Raw genomic sequence first — 18,304 nt, 5'->3', positions numbered from 1 at the left:
TGTGTTAAAAATAGACTTTAGGATATTGTAAAACAAAAATCTACTATATAGTGTATTCTTAACCCTCCTTTATCTTCACATTTGCTTTACACCCTCTATCCTTGGTGGTCATTTTGACCCCAGGAGTTTAAAGCTCAAGAAAATGATCATATTCAAAATTGTTATACCAAAATGTATGTTTCAAGTACTTTATGTTTCTTAGTTAACTATCTAAATATCCATTTAAATAAAACACTACCCCCACCTCCCCCTCCACCCACAGCATTATACATCCATAATTCATATTATGTGACCATTGTAAAATATATAAATCACCATAAAATCTCACTGATTGACGCAACATTTTAAAGGATGATCTTTTTGCTGTTGTCAAAGGATCTATATTATTTCCAAGTACAATTTTGGCCTTTAAGAAATGTACAGTATATTATCAAGGATAGTAACATTTATTGTGTTTGGGGTCAATATGGAAATATTTCCCTTCCAGTGTCAGCATTCCAAAGGCATGCCATTGCCTCCCTTTTTGATTTCTACACTCAATGTGGGCTTGTAAGTGGTTCCCACCCAACTCCTAACTGTCCCATGCATGCACCTCACCTTTAAATTCACAATCTCAAGTATATTGTCTATCAATCCTCTATTGATGGTGTTATGAAGAGCTCAATGCTGACTTCAGGTCTTAGACATGGCTGACAGCGTATCTTGTGGGGCCTGGAGCCATTTTCATTACATAAGCAGCACTAAACGTACCCTGTTTTTCACGTGGGGAGCGGGACCAAGATAACTTTCCATTTTTGGAAAGTAATGTTTCTGCTTGTGTTTGACAGACAACAGGAGCATCTGCATGGGGTATTCAGGGTGGACAATTTGACAGAGGATTTCTCTGAAAGTACAAAATAAAAGTATTTTATAGTCTTTGCGCTAGTAGTCTAACTACTGAGTCAAAAATGATCAGTCTTCTTAAGAACTTTTAAAGTATTTGTATTGCTCGTCACATATAGCAGCAAGACAGGCATTGTTGTACCATGGAGGGGACTTTGACAGGAGAGTATCAAGAAGTACACACAGTAAAAGTATTTCATAGTATTTGGGACAGTTGTAACTACAACTGATTCCAACTTCATCAGTCTTATGAAAAACGTATGGCCAAAAATAATGTTATCGCTCATCAAAGATAGCAGAAGCTTGTCATTTTTGAAGAGGCCTAGGTATAAAAGTCACGGCTCGCCACTGCTCTGTCACAAACACAAAGAAGAAGAAGAAGAGCGGAACCATTGATTCACGTCTTGTTTCTGCCGGTTGACAAAACTGGCGCACGGGCGGTTTGCAGTTCAAAACATTATGGCGTCCAGAAGAACATCATTAGCGCCGAGCTCTTTCAAAAGTGCTTCCGCTGACACCAAACGGTAACTGTATTTCTCATTGTATTATCCTTTCTCGTATTCCTTTCTTTTAAGTGTCGTGTAATTTTACACGTTTACGATGTAGATTTATGTTCCATGTAGAAAACACCTACTTGAGCTGTTTTTAAATAACACGCTATAATCTTTTGTTAACCATAAACGTCACTGTTTCACTACTTTAAACTCACAAATACGCTGTAAATGTTAATACAATTGCACACTTTAAAATGTAACAATAAGTTATCGGTAGCTTGGAGCAAACATTATAGCTTAGCTTCCGGTTTCGCCTGTTTTCATAATAAATTAAAAAACCGATAACTTTGTAATTTGTGCTCTAATTTCAACATTATTGAAAGTAACTTGTACTTTTTATTCATTTGTTTTCAGCTCGAAAAGTGGCAGCAATGCTGTTAAAGTCACAGTCAGTGAACCTGGAAAGAAACCTGTTAAAAGTAAGCATTTGCATGGGTTCATGTGTGGGTTCTGTAACATATTTCCTGTCCAACATTTCCTCAGTTATATAAAGCCCTGCTATGTGCTGTCATCTTTAAAGCTTCATAATATTCAACCAATTTCTTTCTTCTTTTTTATTGTCCATGTCTTTATCAATCTTTAGCAAGTGGGACTGTTGTCAAGTCTCGCTATATGCAGTCTGCTGAGAAGTCATCTATCTCAAAGGTAGTGCTATCTTCCTTTGTCTTTTTTAATTTGGATGTAATGATCTGTTTCACACGTGCTTATTCAACTATAGCAGCCTTTGTTACTTAGAATATAGAATGCTGCCAATATCCAATTCATTTCTTAAAGGTCACCTATTATGCAAAATCCACTTGTTCCTGTCTTTTCTACATCAACATGTGTCCCCTCTGTGTAAAGAGATTCTGAAAGTTTCAGGAACAAAGACCCCCTCTCTTTTTGTCCTGATCCATTTATATAAAAACCTGTCGGAAAATGAGCTGATCAGATTTTGGCCGCTTTATGATGTCATAACGATTTTTTGGCTTATGTAACCATTAGCCAATCACCAACCAAGGCAATCATCTCTTAAATGATTAGTTAAATTGTGCCTCCCTTGTATGCATGCAGTTGTGGTGTCTGTCTGTTTACACTGCTGGTATTTCACATTTGTAGCTCATTGTACCCCTATGAACATTTACAGAGTAACTCACTGACCGATGAGTCCTTTGCTGTGCCGCTGAAGCCGTCCTCACCTAAACCCAGTGGAGTCAAACCGAGAGTGGGCACCCCCCCGAGACGCTCCATGGCCCCACAGGCTAGACGTAAGGCCTTCCTATGTTAATAACTGAATTAAACAGATGTCATGACAAATAAGATCATTTTTAATTGTAATTATGTGAATTTTAATCCGAGAGTATGGTTATTGAAGTGTTCTACAGCAGCATGGTGTATTTCCAATTTGAAAAGACAGATAGATGAGAAGAAAGCTATGAATTAGGGATGGGAATGATGAATTGAATATGAGTTATGAATATTTTGTATTGTAATTTTTTTTTTTATTTATGTGAGGGGTGCCTAAGTTGATTACATATTATAAAATGGATTAATTAAATGTACACGATAGTGCCATTTAAAATATCTTAAGAAAAATATCAAAGAAAACTTTGTTTGGTTTCTATATTTATTTGAACATTTATTTCTTATTACAACTTTTTTTTTTTTTTTTTAAACATTTAAAAAATGTATAGGATGTTAACCCTTTTTTGGGGGTCGAATATTAGAATATAAATTTGCTTTAAATTCCCATCCCTACCATGAATAACTCCAGCATGTTGTTTTCCTTGTGTCCTCTGAAGCTGAGGCTTCATTGCTCGGTAGAAGTATCTTGCATTCCACTTTCTCAGATGGACACTGCTTCCAACCAAATTTTGACATTTCAGTCATTAAAGGTAAACCGATTTAAAAATTCCTAACATGTTTGAAGTTTTGTACAAATAAGACAACAATTTTAACGTTTTTTTTCTAAAACTCTTGAAGAGAAAACAATTATGGAAAATGCAGCAGAGCCCGAGAGAAATCCAGAGACAGAGAAGTGGAACATTGAGATGCAGACATTCCTGCTGGCCTATCTCACAGCTGAGGTGAGTTTGTCCAACTTAGTGTACATTTGATTTGCTAAAACATGCTTTCAATGCATCTGTTTTCTTAAATAATTGTAATAAAAAAACCTCATATGGCAGTTTTGAGTGTCCCTTAATCTTTGTCTTCAGATGGAGAGCAACACTGCAAAGCTTAAGGCTGAGGCAGAAGCAAGGATCCTGCAGGAGATGGAGGACGAAGAGGCTCTGTATAATGAAGTCCAGGAGAAGAAACGTCAGTACCTCGTCATGGAGAAGGACAGGCTAGCGAATGAGCTACTAGATTTACAGGTCAGGATATCATCTTATTTTGTAATTACCTTTTTGAATTGTGTCCCGTCTTAAAAATGTTATTAAATGTTGAAAAAACACTTTAAAATGTCCATCTGTATTGGTAGCATATCACATTTATAACTGTAGACTTGGTGCTGTTTCAAAGTCATACCCCGTTGAGGGTCATTGGGTTATATCTGAGCCTTCGCAGCAGCTGGCCCTAGGCTCTGGAACAGTCTGCCCCTCCATGTGAGGTCGGCCCAGACCCTAGGGGTTTTTAAATCCTCACTGAAGACACACTTCTTCTCTCTGGCCTTCTAGTCAGAGCTGAGTACGACTCCTGACATTTCCTTGTGTTTTGTTTTTATATTTCCGTTGTAAATTATTGTCTTTTCTTGTTATTCGTGGGGTCTTAAAAAGTATTAAAAGTTGATAAATCAATTTAGCGAAAATGAACGCTATTAAAAAGCATTAAACGGCATTTTCCAAGGTATTAAATGTTGTAACTTGTTTTCAATAAGTATATAAATTGTCCAAAGAGGTTGTATTCTAAAGTCTGCCTGAATGTAATCATTGCGTAGGTGTGTAGTGTGATTCTGTGTAGTTTATTTATGGCATCCCGTTAGAACTCGAAGTGGCGATGAGGTCTTAACATGTATGGAAAGGGTCTTAAAAGGTATTACATTTGACTTCAGGATTCCTGCATATACCCTGTTATTGTAGTAAAGTGTTTTTATTACATGTACAGCACTTTGGCTCGACCAAAAATCGTTTTTAAATGTGCTCTATAAATAAAACTTGATTTGATTGATAATGTTTTTAAACAGAAAAAACAACTGGAGAATACCTTGTTTTAGAATTTTCTTTTTCATTTTTGTGCATTGTATTTAAGATAGTATAAGTACATGATTCTCATCCTACTAATATTTTAATTTTCCATCAGATAGCTGCTCTGACTCCTGTGGCAGAAACTGCCAAACAGTTCACAAAGAACTACAAGTCCTTCGCCTCAGCTGTCGACACCACCCGCCACGAGCTGCCAGTGAAGAACTTCTACATCGACGGGGACAGAAAGGAGTTTCTAGGTAGTTACTACGTTTAAAAGCTCAAAACAGAGATGAAACACTCAGTAACACGAGATAAATAACACCTTTTAAAAATGATAATCTGATTCCTAATTAGATCAATATTAACCGATTGAAATATCTGATGGCACCTTTCTTTAACACAGTCCTGTCTACTTCACACCTATGAGATGAGCAAAACAAATATGTAAATAAAGTGGTGCTGTGACGCGTCCTAAAACCCGGAAGTGAGTTAGCATTTTACCACTACCGGTTCCCTCGTCTCAGAGCCAACGGGATTTGCCATAGGGTTTTGGAAAATATCTGGAAAGGTCTTTGGTTGACACAAATTTAAGAGACGGATCACGTTTTGTTCTACGACATTAAATCCATCAGCAGTGACCTCACTGGTGATTTTTTAAGAGTTTACGTGTCTGAAAAACGATGGTTGTTAACAAGTGGCTGAATATAGGACTACAAAAGTTGTCAAGGCCGTTGTACGTCATTACGCCGAACACGTAAACACTCCTCTAAGTTTGTTTGACCTGTTCTGCTTGAAAGCAAGTGCCTGCCTCCTGCAAACTGTTCAAACAAACGCTTCAACTTGTACAATTTAGAATCTGTATTTTTGAATATGGATCTTAAGTTGGCGTGACGTTGAAGTCGTGCGACCCTGCTGTAGTTCGTTTAGCATAACGTTTTGCTTCTGGCGATTAGATTTATGATTCGAAAATTATAAAAGTAGGGTAGACGTGGAGATTATCCGGCTGAACAAAACGTGAATTTATCAAACGGGTTCGTTTTCCACAGACCTTATTTCGAGCTATTTTCCAAAATCCTATGGAGAACTCCCATGCGCAGCTTACTTCCGGGTAAATACGTCATCCCTGCACCACTCTATTAACTAGTGTTATTTTCACTTTTGACAGATATTGCTGTGCTGTAGGAATGTAATGGTCATAGAAGTTGGTTATCAGTATATTAAAACAAAAAGAATGCTGTTTTGTGCTTCTTGACATTTTTTATATTCCATGTAACCTTACCATGTGATTTGAATATTGCAACTTGTGATACATGTTATGTAATAATGTCAACCTTTACTCACCCATTTCAGATAAAGCTGAGGCCTGCCTGAAGGTGAGTGAGAAGCTGCTGGAGGAGTGCACAGAGGGAGATCAGAAGGACACCAGCACTTCTCTAGAGTGCCTCAGAGACATTAAGACGACATCAAAGGACATCAGTCAGCAGCTGTCGGGGTACGAACATTATACAGAGAACGTGTCTTTGGGAACCTGGTGATGCTGTGAATGTTCTGTTATGTGCTATTTTGTTCTTGTTTTTTTCTTCCCAGAGGATTTGACTATATGGCTCTGTTTATGAAAGTCTTCTTTAAATATATATTTATTTCCTATTTATATAGCTGAAACCAGATAGATCCTTTACTTTTAAAGAATGTATCCTATGGCGCTTATTCAAAAGGCAAGGCAAGTTTATTTACATAGCACCTTTCAACACAAGGCAATTCAAAGTGCTTTACAAAAATGAAAGACATTCAGAAAATGGCATTTAAAAAGCAAAGATAATAAAATAAACATTAAAAGAGAAAAGACATGAATATAAGTTACAGTGCAGTGTAAGATATGAATAGTTCAATTAAAAGAAGCGGCAAAAAGAAAAATACATCTATACTTTTGACCATGTGAAAGTAAAATTCATTATAATAATAAAAATAATTAATAACAGTGAAATTAATGTACGCTGCCTGCTATTTTATATTAGGCTTATTTTAAAGCTTCTGTCATCAAATGGTCCGTGAATACTACCAGAACGTCCTTGCTGAAATAGAACTATATTCTTGCTCAGACCACTGATATATGTTTACAATACAAATAAAATACTACGTGACGCATACAGTTTGTGCTCCTGTTACCGCAAGCCTTCTTTTGGTGGAGTGCCTAATGAATTGTTAGGAAGTTTGGAAAATGTGTTTCCTCACGTGAGAATCTGTATCGCTTATAGATGAGTATTGACTAATCAATAGTCATCTAACCAAAGGAGTTGATTAGTGGAAGACAGCATTTTGTTTTGTGACAATGAAAACTCTGACTTTAGGCTAAAACACACACATCTCCCTGTGTGGTCGATCTGTTTGGTTGCATTTTTATTCACACATTGGTATTTTCTTCATTTTTCTAGCACATTTTCAGAGCTCCTGGAGGTGTCTTCACTCGTCTGCCGCCATACAATAAATGTCCATCAGGCCACGGAGGAGGAGCAGCTCGGCCCTGCAAGAACCCTGAAGCTCTATTGCCCCAAAGTGTGAAGAATACCCCACAGCATGGGAGCATGGGATGCACAGAACAGGCACTTTGGATACCCCCCCCCCCCCGTTTGTATGTACATGTACTTTTTTTTGTTTATGTTTGTCTGTTTCTTATATACTGATTGATTTCTTTGTAGCTGTATTATAATAATAAAAATGTTGAATTATGACTGAAACTGTTTAATGGTCGGGACATTGTTCATAAATACAACAACACATATAACATTAACAGTCAACATGAGCATACAAATAAGAAGCAACTCAAAAATGGAAAACCTTTTCAAGTTTTGTTTAATATACCTACAGAAAAAAACCTAAATCTGAAAGGAGTCATGGTTATTGGTTAATTTATGTGACCCTTATTGTTCAAGTGAGATGGAAAGACAATTTGAAATGTTATTTATGTTCACAACAATAACACATGTATTCAATAAGATTTGGGAACAGTGTTAAGTTTGTGTATTTGTTTTGTCATCCATCCCTAGCTTGTGTTTGCCAATTGAAATGAACATTAAAGGGGCTTTGACACATTTTTGCAAATGGTGATTCAATACTTTGATTGATGAACAAAGATCTGTGAGTCTTTAACCATATACATCTTAGGTATAGAGCATATAGAAACTCATCATTGCAAACTGTATAGCCTAACTGGATGGTCCTCACTTACTATGCGTAGGATGCAGCGTTGGTTTTTATTAATGTATAAAGCCATTTTAGGTAAGCTTCCACTGTACATATGTGCCAGATTTGCTCCAGTTTGTGACTTACAACCTCAGATCCAGTGCCTGGATACGGTTCCAGGTTCCTGCTGTGCGGACTGAGGCTGGAAAAAGGAGTATTTTTTTTAATTATGGTCCTTGGTCTTGGAATGACCTTCAATCAAGCCTGAAACTGAGGGCACTTGTCTCAATAGCATGTTTTAAATTGAAGTTGTCTGAAGTCCTTACCACCAGCTGCTCTTGCAGTAATAAGTAGTGTACCTTTCTTACTGTCCTAATGTGCACAATGTAGTGACTGCTTTTTCGTCTTTTGTTTTCTTAGTTATGTTCTCTGTATTTTATATGTTTGTGTTATGTGTTATGTGTAACGTTGCTGCCTTCTTGGCCAGGTCAGCATTGAAAATGAGATTTTATCAATGCTTTTTTATCTGGTTAAATAAAGGTTAAATACATTTAATTGTCTTATTTACGTACCTAAATAGCATTCAGTGTAAAAACATTTAAGTATTACCTTACTTTCCAAGAAGTCTGATTTTAGTTATTTAATGGTATTGACATAATACATTTTAAGATGAAATAAAGGGTGGTCTTCCTCTTACCTGTCATTTTAACATTGCCAAATTGAAAACATTTGGATAGTTGTATGGGCATACAACTATCCAAATGTTTTCAACAACCTTTTAAGTCATAGATGTTTTAAGTTTGGAAGTTGTGTTACATTCATAACTTTCCCCACAATACTGCTTCCGGAAGTGACGTAACACCAAAACAGCATTTTAATTGGCTGATTCTGTAAAGTGACGGTCGGTCTCTTTCAAAGGACCAATGAGCCGCAGGAGAGCGCCTCGTCGCATGTGAGTACATGCACTTTATTTCACATATTTATTAAAGACGTCATTATAAAATGTGTCCAAAGGCAATTCTACTATTGTATCTTGACCGTTTGCATTTATATAACTTACATATTGTTTGATAGTAGAAACAATATTCGCACGATATCTGTGTTTGCTAGCTGGCTAACGTCGAAGCTAATGGCTAACCCTTATTTACCTTTAGATATTAGCAATTTACAGCTAACGTTACCTTTACCAGTCCGTTATAAACATCTTAAACCTGGTTAAATCTAGCTGTTTTATCCTTTGTTGCATCACTTTAGAAAAAGCAGCGAACACAATGTAAAGATCTTAGATAGAGCTATCATGACAGCAGTGATTACACGCTTTGCTATTTCAGATTTAGTGTTATTAAAGAAGTATATGGACCTGCTTTAACTTCACCCTTAGATTGTTCGAGTGCAGCTCAAATGTAAAGGAAGTGTCTGCTAATGTGTTAATTCATACCATACAAATGAACAGAATAGGTTAAGGGGGAAAAGGTGACCATACTAGCAGAACTTAATTTAGTTAAATATGAATGATTTTTGTCTATTAGGGCCAAGACAAAGATTTAAATTAACTTTTGTGTCACCAAGCCACTCAATAGAATACCAGTGGATGTGTGTGTGGTGCCTGATGTAAATCTAGAAGCCTCTTGAATATTTTACCAACATTTTGCTGGCCTTGTTTATTTTGTGCCATGGCCACCAAACAAAAGGAGAAGCCGTTCTTTTGTATGCTTTACGTTTTAAACTAACAACAAAACTCTCTTCCCAGCTCTCTCTCGCAGAGGAGGGATGCCCCTGCGGGAGGAGAATGGAGACAGAGGACTGAAGAGCAATGGCGAGGCAAAGCCCAGGTGAGAGAGGTGGAGGAGGAGGAAAGACAAGAGCATCATGGGAAAGAAAGTGTGCCCAGGGGAACCTGCCAGACCATGTGTCCCACTCGTGAGCTGCAGGACCGCCAGCTGCAGAACTGCCTCCATCGCTTTGAGTTGTTGGCGGGCACGGAGAGAGATCGACGACCCAGAGGAGACCCCCTGCGTGCTGTCAAAGAATATTCCAGACCAGCAGCTGGAAAAGACTCCACAAACTCCTCTGACCTCCGTCCAGCTGCTGTGTTACTGAAAACTGTGTGTTACCTTATAGATAAGGTTGCTGCCTCCCCTCACCTGCGTCCATGGACAGAGGCAAGTGTTATTTCCCCAGTCACTCGGTTTTTATAATATTCAATTTTTGTCATTTATTAAGGATTTGAACATTTGGCATCAACAACTCAAGCACATAAACTCCTGCCCATTGTGTAATTTGTAAGTATTGTAAGTATTATTATTTGTGGTGTTTAGGTACTACACATTGATCAGAGGCCTGTACTATGAAGCCGGATTTTCGCTTAGCCGGCTGACTTCAGGGAAAACTCGGGCTTTCCGGTCCTACGACGCTGGTTCTCTTTTTAGCGGGCTAGATCTCCATGGTAACTTATGCTGAGCGGCTAACCTCCTCGGGAGGAGGTTAGGTTGCAGGCTAAGAGATCAACTCAGTGAAAGCACCGCCTGCTGACCAATCAGAGCTCCGTGTGCGGAGTTTAAAGCTATCAAGTCATATTACAGGATAGAGGAAATACAGAAAAACTGCCGTTGCAGGAAAGACGGCCGGCAAAAATCAACTGACTGTGTGAACGTGAAAATTAATAGAATATCCCCTCCCATCTTCAGAGCAATCTGACTATTATAACATTAGCGTTAAGAAAGCTTACTTAAATATCTGCCACAACATAAGTAACCGGATCAGAGTAACATTAAGTACAGTCCGCGGCACTGTGAGTGCAGACGTCGATGTGTCCCATTATCATTCATATCATAATGTATCATATATTTCCTTATCTGAGTCAGCTTCTTGAGCCATATCTGGCCGTGCAACACTCACAGTGTCACATACTGTATGCAGAAGTATTATTTTAAGCAACACATTAAGTTGACGAAACACTCGAGTTAAATTCTCCTAATTAAAGTCAGATCCACTCGTGTCTTGGACGGGGCAGTGATTTCATAAACCTGTTAATGTACGCATTCAAACGCTTTTTCTTTTACCAGCTGTATTCACCTTGCAGGTGCAGCTATGTGGCTTTTATCCTGGAAAAAGTGTTTAAGTCATGGATGTTTAAAGTTTAACTTCTTCATATTTATCTAATATTAAAGTTCACTTTTCATTCAGGAAGTATGACACTGCGCTGTCAGTACGCTTGTCCGTGTTTGAGATTGGTCGAATGCTCCAAATACCACCCCTTTCATGTGAACGCGCACCTAACTAGATAGGACACGGCTGGCTTGAGCGATCCACTTGATAACCAGCGTCGTAGTACAGTTTAGCGAGAGCGCGTATGTTTTGGATTGGGCCAACCGGCTAACTCCAACATATCCAGGTTAAGAAAATCCGGCTTCGTAGTACAGGCCTCTGGGGAAGCGTTGCAACAAAACTTTATGTGCAATTTAGAAATAATGCAGGAGTTAATTTGCAAATGTTGAACGACTACACTCTCCTACTCACCTGTCTCATTGTGTTAACTCTACTGCAACACACAGACGAGTAAGCACAGCTTCATATAAACATGTCTGTCATCAATCTTTTCTTTAAAGTGCCAAAAAGCCCATAATGAACACATAACAATGTGAGCAAATGTTTGGCTTTTGGAAAGTGCAATCGTTTTAATACGTACTGTAGCACAAGCTGTGTGGTATTGTTTGTAATACAATTCCACATTTTATAGCAACCATTTTAATTCATAATAAATCTTTTGCTGAAAATCACTGGTGAAACACCATAATATACGGATCTCAGCTAATAAATTGGTTGTGGATATGGTTACTTTTACAAGCCCAATACGATGCATGCAATCATTAACACATAAAAACTATTCACAACCTATATTAACATAAGTGTAACTTGTCTTCCAGGTGTACAACTATGTCTTTGATCGGCTGCGTGGTGTGAAGCAGGACATGATCATCCAGAGGACGTCCGGGTTAAACTGTGTGGCCATTTTAGAGCGGACGGTGCGGTTCCTCATCTACGCCTCGTACCGGCTCTGTGGTGAACCTCTGCGGCTCTACGACCCACGCATCAACGACACACACCTGCAGGAGAACCTGAGCTGGCTGCTGGACTGTTACGCAACTGGAACAGAACCGCATCCCAACCAGGAAGAGTTCCAGGCTCTCGGTCTGCTCTACAACTTGGGTTGGTCGCCGTGTTTCATTGTTTAACACAAGTTGTTTTGGGGGGGTTGATTTGCTTTCATGTTAAAGCATCATATAAATATATAAGCATGATGTCAAGGCAGAGATCTGTTGAAAAAGCCAGTCTGTGTAGCATTCCCTCTCTGAATAAGTTATAATTTGCCCTCAGTGCTTTTCACATTAAAACGCAACATTTTGTCAACTTCAACAAAAGCAAGCGGCTGTACTGGAGTCATAACTCTATCTGTACCTCTTTCTGCTTTCATCAGATTCAATAATATACATTTAAAGGAAATGTGTATTGCTGGTCACCTGTAAGAATAATCTTTATTATCTTTTTTATTGTCAGAAAAAAAAACATTCAAGGTAAAAATAAAAAAAATTAAAATGAATTCTCAAATAGTCTGTCATGTTCAACAGGGGCAAGAAGAAGCTTAAAAAACTTTTCTGGTCCTACCCCCTCAGAGGTAAAAACTAAATGTTTTGTGCGTGTGTGTTTATGTTGACAAGGAGGTTTAATAACTGTGCTACACAAAACGTGCAGTCAGTTTCATTTTCATCGCCGTTCGTACTGTAGTAGAGTTATCAGGGTATTTTTATTTTAACTCTCGTCCCAAATTCGTCCCAAGATTATTTTTTATCCTCCCCGACCCTATTTTTTTCGGCCCCGGGACGATGGGACGTCCTTAAGCTCGAGCCCTGCCCCCTCTAGCGTACATTTTTCTTGAAAATAAAAGATTAGGTCATCAGCGTCATGTTGTTAACAAATACCTTTTTTTGTACAAAACAACCAAAAAAGGATTAACTTTTACAATGACAAGAAATAACAAGTATGAGTTCACAGGTCCTGCTCATAACCATTAATGATTTGGTTTCTAAATAATAGTTTTAGTTTAACTTGTACAATATTAATGTCAGTAAATAATGTCTTCATGCTTGCTTCTCTTCTCCTCTCCTCCAGGTTCAGCCCGTGCAGCGCAGCACATCATGGAGCTCCCTGAGCGTCTCCGCTGCTCTCCTGCCGTCACGCTCGCTCTTTCCACCAACCGAGCTTACCACGAGCGAAACCCCGTACGCGTGCTCCGATTGGCTCGGAGATTGAACTTCATTCAAAGCTGTGCTCTGCACCGTCACCTGGTGTCATGTCGCAGAGATCTGCTGGTCATATACAGCCACGGATTCAGCAGCCGCAACTGTCGCTTTCCTCTGGACCGACTGGCTCAGCTCTTGTGTTTAGACGCGTCTCTCACAACCCGACTCTGCCAGGCGTACGGAGTGGAGGTTAACCGGGACAACCAACTGATCTTCTCCAAGGCAGCTTTCACTGAGCCTGAACAAGAACAACTGCACTGCAAACTCTATCACAACATAGTGGCAGAGAAACAGAGAGACCGCGGTGTTGGCGATATCATTCACGGCTGCACTTAAAACCAGTAAATCAGAAGTACAAATAATCTGAATTTTCACTCAAAATGATCCGTTTTCTCTTATCCCTTCTGAAAGGACATCAGTGCCAATTGCATTAGCCTAAGGTCTAGTCTAAATACACCTCATTGTTGGTTTATCACTTAAAGATGATTGGATTTGAGCCTTGTTTCTTGGTCAAATGTTCAACATAAGGGTCAGGGCTTGTGTTGATCTATTGTCTACAATGCTCCACCTGTGAGAGGCTGAACTCAGGCAAAACAAAAAAAGATGTCCCTCTTGGTTCTGGATATTCTTTTCAACCTGATCATGAACATGGTGCCTGAAATACTTTTAAAATGTGAATTACTTTTACAATGTTACACTTGACTGTTTATCATGTTACTTTGTAAATGTTATGTCAATGCCATTTTGTGTTTTTATGTGACGCATTTCAGAAAACCTGCTGGAAAATCTACGATGCATCAATGCTCATTCAATCTCATCAATGCAGTACCTCAAAAGTATTTAAATAAATGTTTTTCTACCTAAAAGCAAACGGTCTTGGTCTTTTATTTGAGAGACTTAACTGCATCTAACCTCGCTTACCACTTGAGGGCAGCAGATATCTACAGAGAGCATCTCCAACTCCAACAAGTACAACAATAAGTGGCTTAAATGTAAGTAATCCTTCTTAAAGTGTTTCATTTTTTTGATGTTCTTTGAAGTCTGTATCCCAGTTTAGGCGTCTTGTGAGGTTTTCCAAAGCAAAAGCAACCGGTTGAAGCTGGTAACTCTTCTGGGATGTGTCCTGGAGCAGAAGTATGTTAGGCCTACATGTGCAGGTAATTTACGGTGTTCTCAGCAGCAGCTCCGAGCTGCTCCTTACTCTGGGGTTAGTCCTGCTGCAGCTCAGAGGGGAGAGCAGCTATTGAAGGGAATGAAGTGCAGCCTGATCTCCAGGAACAATCGAGGGAAGCAATAGTTGCACGGACTTTTTTTACATGTCAAACATTTCTTTACTGCTGGCTGAAGTGGGAGGACGCTTCCAATTTGTAATGCTGAAATATGAGAGAACGGAACCGGGGCGGGTGAAGGCACATGGGAGAGGACTGTCCGTGTACTCGGGGCTCTGAAAGGAGGAAAAAAAAACACGCTTGGAAGTGGATTTGGCGAAGTGGGATGATTAAAAAAAGTTTAAGTTCCGGACGGAGCTCTAAACACCAGCCACGCCAATGGATATAAAGAGCGAGCGAGCTGCAGACTGTTAACATTTCATTTAACCTCTCATCTAGAGTTTGGAGATCCCAAACTCCGATAGAAGACCAGCACTGTGTTGGGGAGTGGGGCCAACATGTTGCGGTGGTCTCTGACAGCTTTGGGTCTTTCATGGACTTTGTTCCTCTGCACCGCGAGCCCCAGTGCTGCCCCGGAGAGACAGTGAGTACTGTGCTGCATGTCTTTGAAGTGAGCTGCAGTGATTTGAACTCACTGCGAGCATTTCCGATGCTCTCAACCGGGAATTTTAAAGAAAAGACTACATAACTTTAATTTAATCTTTACAATTTCACATGAAATGTATAAAATGTTTGTGGTTATAGCAACATAAACGTAACTTTTTAATTGTATATGTGCAGCAAACACTTTGATCGTTAACTTGCAATACTTAATGCATCATTAACCTGTCCTAATCTCTTACTGTTGGTGAGTATGTGAGGATTTCATATCATAACATATGATGACATTGTTCTATCACAACAGCTCTCCATTCATGTTTTTCTTTCATTTGAGTTTTTCATTCACTGCAGCCAGCAGCACACAAAGTGAAATATTCTGAGGTTACTCTGCTGATTCGTTTTCGATATCTGGAATATGTGCAGCTTTTGCAGATGTTTTCTCATGCCTCATAAGATATTGAACAATATTTAAATACATGTGTTTAACAGTAGTCTAATTTATTCAGTTTATGCGTCCAGAGGCTGAAGAGGTCAAATTGACTTTTGTCTTTGTTTTGATCAGTCAGCTTCCGAGGAACTTAATCCTGACATGGTTGTGTTGATAGCAAAGAGTTGTAAACAATTCTTCCAGGTAGTCCAGTTGGGAGGGATTGTGTGCAGCTATATGTAGTGAATTAACCAAACATACTGAGAAATGCAGGCTTTATTCACTGAAGCATCTTACATCTTAATTAAACAGCTGATCTGAGGGTCAAATGTGTTAAAAAAGCAAAAGTCTTAGAACATTGCACCATGTGACTGAACTAAAAAGGACTGGCTGTGAAACACTTCATCTACAAAAGAGAGCACAAATCCTTCTCAGGCACCGACCAGCTCTCAGCTGAGGAGAAAGAAGTTGGACAAAAACAATGAGAACTTGAGAACAACGAGCCATGTGACTGAAATAAGCGTGGTCCACCACCTGATCCGCGCTCATCCAAGAGCTGGTTAAACTCACTGTAGATCAAACGCTGCAGAGTCAATTTCCTCGTATTATCTTCTTTCTTCCGAAGCCTTGTTTTCCAGGGGATTTTCTCATGACTTTCTCTCTCAGGAACTGCAGTAGCCTCCGGCTGTAATGCTGTAGTGCTGTAATGCCAACCACCTGATCCTTCTCTCAGGCATGCAATTGGGTTTGTGCTCAGGGCTTTGCTCACTCCTAATTTGTGTGATCTTCAGTTATGTTTTCAGCGGGTGAGTGGGCTTGACTAAAAAAAAAAAACGAGGTGGATGACTTGGTTAAGTTGGGAAAAACAAGAAGATATTCAGGTTTCAGGTAGTCGGCTCATGTGGTGGGCATAAATAATTGGGTCTTTTCTCCCATCAAGTAACTTTTAGATATTCAAAAAATACACCATTTGGGGAAATTCTTATAAAAAAAAAAAGCTTTCCTTCGACACCAGCATCTCCAATGGATCACACTACTTCTTCAGTTACACAGGACCATGCCAACAAGAGCATCTGAAGTTGGCGTTTGATGTCTATAAAAGCGCTTTAGAAACATGAATGCATTATAAATATTTGTTTCTTGGGAGGTATAGTCCCTCAGCGCCAGACGCCATATTCTTTCATTGCAAATAAAAGTTAAATTGGGCTTTTTCCTTCCCCCCCGTCCTATCGATGAGCATCAAAGAATGACCTTTGCTCTGTGACCTCAGTGACAGGCTCCTTCCCTCAATTAAATGTCAGAGTGACTGTGTGGAATCTCAGTCGTTATTTTTCAAAACAGACGCCAAGCTTCTGTCAGAGGTGCCGGACCACCCAAAGAGCCAAACCAGAGCAGAAAGCTCATTGGCTTCAACAGGTACTGCGGCGCTGGTAACCGTTGCAATTAAACCTGATCTCGCTGCACAAATCCAGGTGGAATGTCCCTGTTTGTTTGTGTCAGGGAGAAAGTGAGAAACGAATCTGAATTCATGCTCAGTTCACCTGCAGGACATTTCATTACATCACATATCATTTAGCTGATGCTTTTATACAAAGCACAATAAATGCAATCAATCATGAAGCTATACACACTCAAAACAGCAAGAATGCTGCAAGTACATTAGCTCCTAATAAGCCAAACCCTTTTAAAGTGCTACCTCATTGGCTTGACATAAGCCAGACCCTTTAGGTGTTACATATAGAAATGAGAATTCCTTTATTTGATAGATTTTCTTTTTTTATTGGCCAAGATGCACTCGAAACAGGTGGGTCTATAGTGGGCCTGCAACACAAATGTGTATACTATAATTACTGACCTTCACTTTATCTCCTCTCTCGACCTCTCCCTCTTCTACTTTTTCTAACCTGCATTTGTCTCTTCTTTCCCCTTTCATCCTCATTCCTCCCGCTTTTCTTCCTCCTTATCTTTCCCCCACGTCGCTCTCCTTGCTCTCCCCACAGGGGTTATCTGGTCGCTGCCCCCTCGGTGTTTCGAGCCGGCGTGGAGGAGAGTGTGAGCGTCACCATCTTCAACGCCAAGGCAGAGACGCGCGTCCAGGTGCAGCTGACGGTGAAGGGGCAGGCGGTCGCACACAGCCACGGCTCGCTGCTCGGTGAGAACAAAGCTAAGGTTACACCGGCACAATGCATCACTTTTAGAGAGGAAAACGTGCGCTAACAAGTCGAGCTGTGAGACACCATGTTTGTGTGATTTATTGGAAGGATGTGGGGATCACACAAGTGGCAAAAACAGATTGAAGATTGAACTTCTCATAGACACTATCTTTGATTGTAGGCATCAGTTCCACCCATCCCACCAGCCACTCTGTGTATACACTGTGTGATTTGTTTGACAGCACCATTAATAAATGGTGTTTGCTCTACTTCAGAGGGGCATACGGGCTGCAGCTGGATTTCCTGGTCAAAAAAACTCCACAATCTAGTAGCGCTTAAAACTCCTGGAGATTATTACTTTTACACACATGTTTAGACAGATTTCTCAGAATGAAAATGCTCTTCTTACATTAAAATATCTCCTTTTTTCCATTTTAGACAAAGGCACCATCAAACTGAAGGTGAGTCTATCTGTGTGTAACTTTCCTCAGTACAGTAACATGCACGCTGCTGGTTAGTGGTGACAGCTGCACAGTAGTGAGAGCCCCTTGTCCGCTGTGTGCACATTCCTCAGGCAACATGCAAATCAACACTAACATTATTTGTAATGCAACATCTGTCTCTGCTCATTCATTGGGAATAAGGTAACAGCCTCGATATAATACGCAACAGCTGTTGACGTGCATGTATGGTCCGCCGCCCCCGAAGGCTGGAATAGATCAATCTAGTGTACACAACCTCGATTCTTCCCCGCTGTCTCCCTCTCCCTCCCTGGAACCTCCACCCTCATTCTCCTGAAGTACAGTCATGTGTTATAGCGTGGCATCTTCCTCTGGTGTTTAAATGTAGTTTCTTTGCTATGCTGTTACCTTTTA

General features: G+C 39.7%; 3 protein-coding genes across 4 annotated transcripts in view; all 3 read left to right on the top strand.

The window, feature by feature from the left end:
- Positions 1–1,248: 1,248 nt before the first annotated feature.
- Positions 1,249–7,329, top strand: haus8 (HAUS augmin like complex subunit 8). Its single transcript, XM_034146367.1, has 10 exons — positions 1,249–1,406; positions 1,791–1,855; positions 2,020–2,081; positions 2,563–2,683; positions 3,218–3,310; positions 3,399–3,502; positions 3,632–3,790; positions 4,716–4,857; positions 5,951–6,092; positions 7,033–7,329. The coding sequence occupies exons 1-10, from the start codon at positions 1,342–1,344 to the stop codon at positions 7,157–7,159; spliced, it is 1,080 nt and encodes a 359-aa protein (XP_034002258.1). The 5' UTR covers positions 1,249–1,341; the 3' UTR covers positions 7,160–7,329.
- Positions 7,330–8,698: 1,369 nt separating this feature from the next.
- On the top strand, positions 8,699–13,664 carry sac3d1 (SAC3 domain containing 1). Its single transcript, XM_034146364.1, has 4 exons — positions 8,699–8,732; positions 9,531–9,942; positions 11,707–11,989; positions 12,950–13,664. Exons 1-4 carry the CDS (start codon positions 8,704–8,706, stop codon positions 13,414–13,416), a joined length of 1,191 nt encoding a protein of 396 aa, XP_034002255.1. The 5' UTR covers positions 8,699–8,703; the 3' UTR covers positions 13,417–13,664.
- A 541-nt stretch (positions 13,665–14,205) lies between these two features.
- The window catches only part of cpamd8 (C3 and PZP like alpha-2-macroglobulin domain containing 8), a 52,453-nt gene continuing 48,354 nt past the window's right edge, over positions 14,206–18,304 (top strand). The window contains exons 1-3 of one of the 2 annotated variants that reach the window (XM_034146305.1): positions 14,206–14,832; positions 17,277–17,428; positions 17,868–17,890. In XM_034146305.1, the coding sequence (XP_034002196.1) occupies positions 14,747–14,832; positions 17,277–17,428; positions 17,868–17,890 (261 nt within the window). In that variant the 5' untranslated portion in view covers positions 14,206–14,746. The remainder of the gene's footprint in view (positions 14,833–17,276; positions 17,429–17,867; positions 17,891–18,304) is intronic. The other variant, XM_034146304.1, reaches the window with a different exon arrangement.

This window comes from Trematomus bernacchii, unplaced genomic scaffold, assembly GCF_902827165.1.
Source record: "Trematomus bernacchii unplaced genomic scaffold, fTreBer1.1, whole genome shotgun sequence".
Classification (NCBI taxonomy): domain Eukaryota; kingdom Metazoa; phylum Chordata; class Actinopteri; order Perciformes; family Nototheniidae; genus Trematomus; species Trematomus bernacchii.
Note: the sequence above shows the minus strand (reverse complement) of the source record. Positions and strands in the feature narration are given on the sequence as shown.

Excerpts from the sequence above, each read along its gene's own strand:
- haus8 (XM_034146367.1), top strand. The coding sequence starts at position 1,342 with ATGGCGTCCAGAAGAACATCATTAGCGCCGAGCTCTTTCAAAAGTGCT. Across the intron at positions 3,311-3,398 it reads TGACATTTCAGTCATTAAAG|AGAAAACAATTATGGAAAAT; the intron begins GTAAACCGATTT and ends AAACTCTTGAAG. Across the intron at positions 6,093-7,032 it reads ATCAGTCAGCAGCTGTCGGG|CACATTTTCAGAGCTCCTGG; the intron begins GTACGAACATTA and ends TCATTTTTCTAG.
- sac3d1 (XM_034146364.1), top strand. The coding sequence starts at position 8,704 with ATGAGCCGCAGGAGAGCGCCTCGTCGCAT. Across the intron at positions 8,733-9,530 it reads AGGAGAGCGCCTCGTCGCAT|CTCTCTCTCGCAGAGGAGGG; the intron begins GTGAGTACATGC and ends CTCTCTTCCCAG. Across the intron at positions 11,990-12,949 it reads CGGTCTGCTCTACAACTTGG|GTTCAGCCCGTGCAGCGCAG; the intron begins GTTGGTCGCCGT and ends CCTCTCCTCCAG.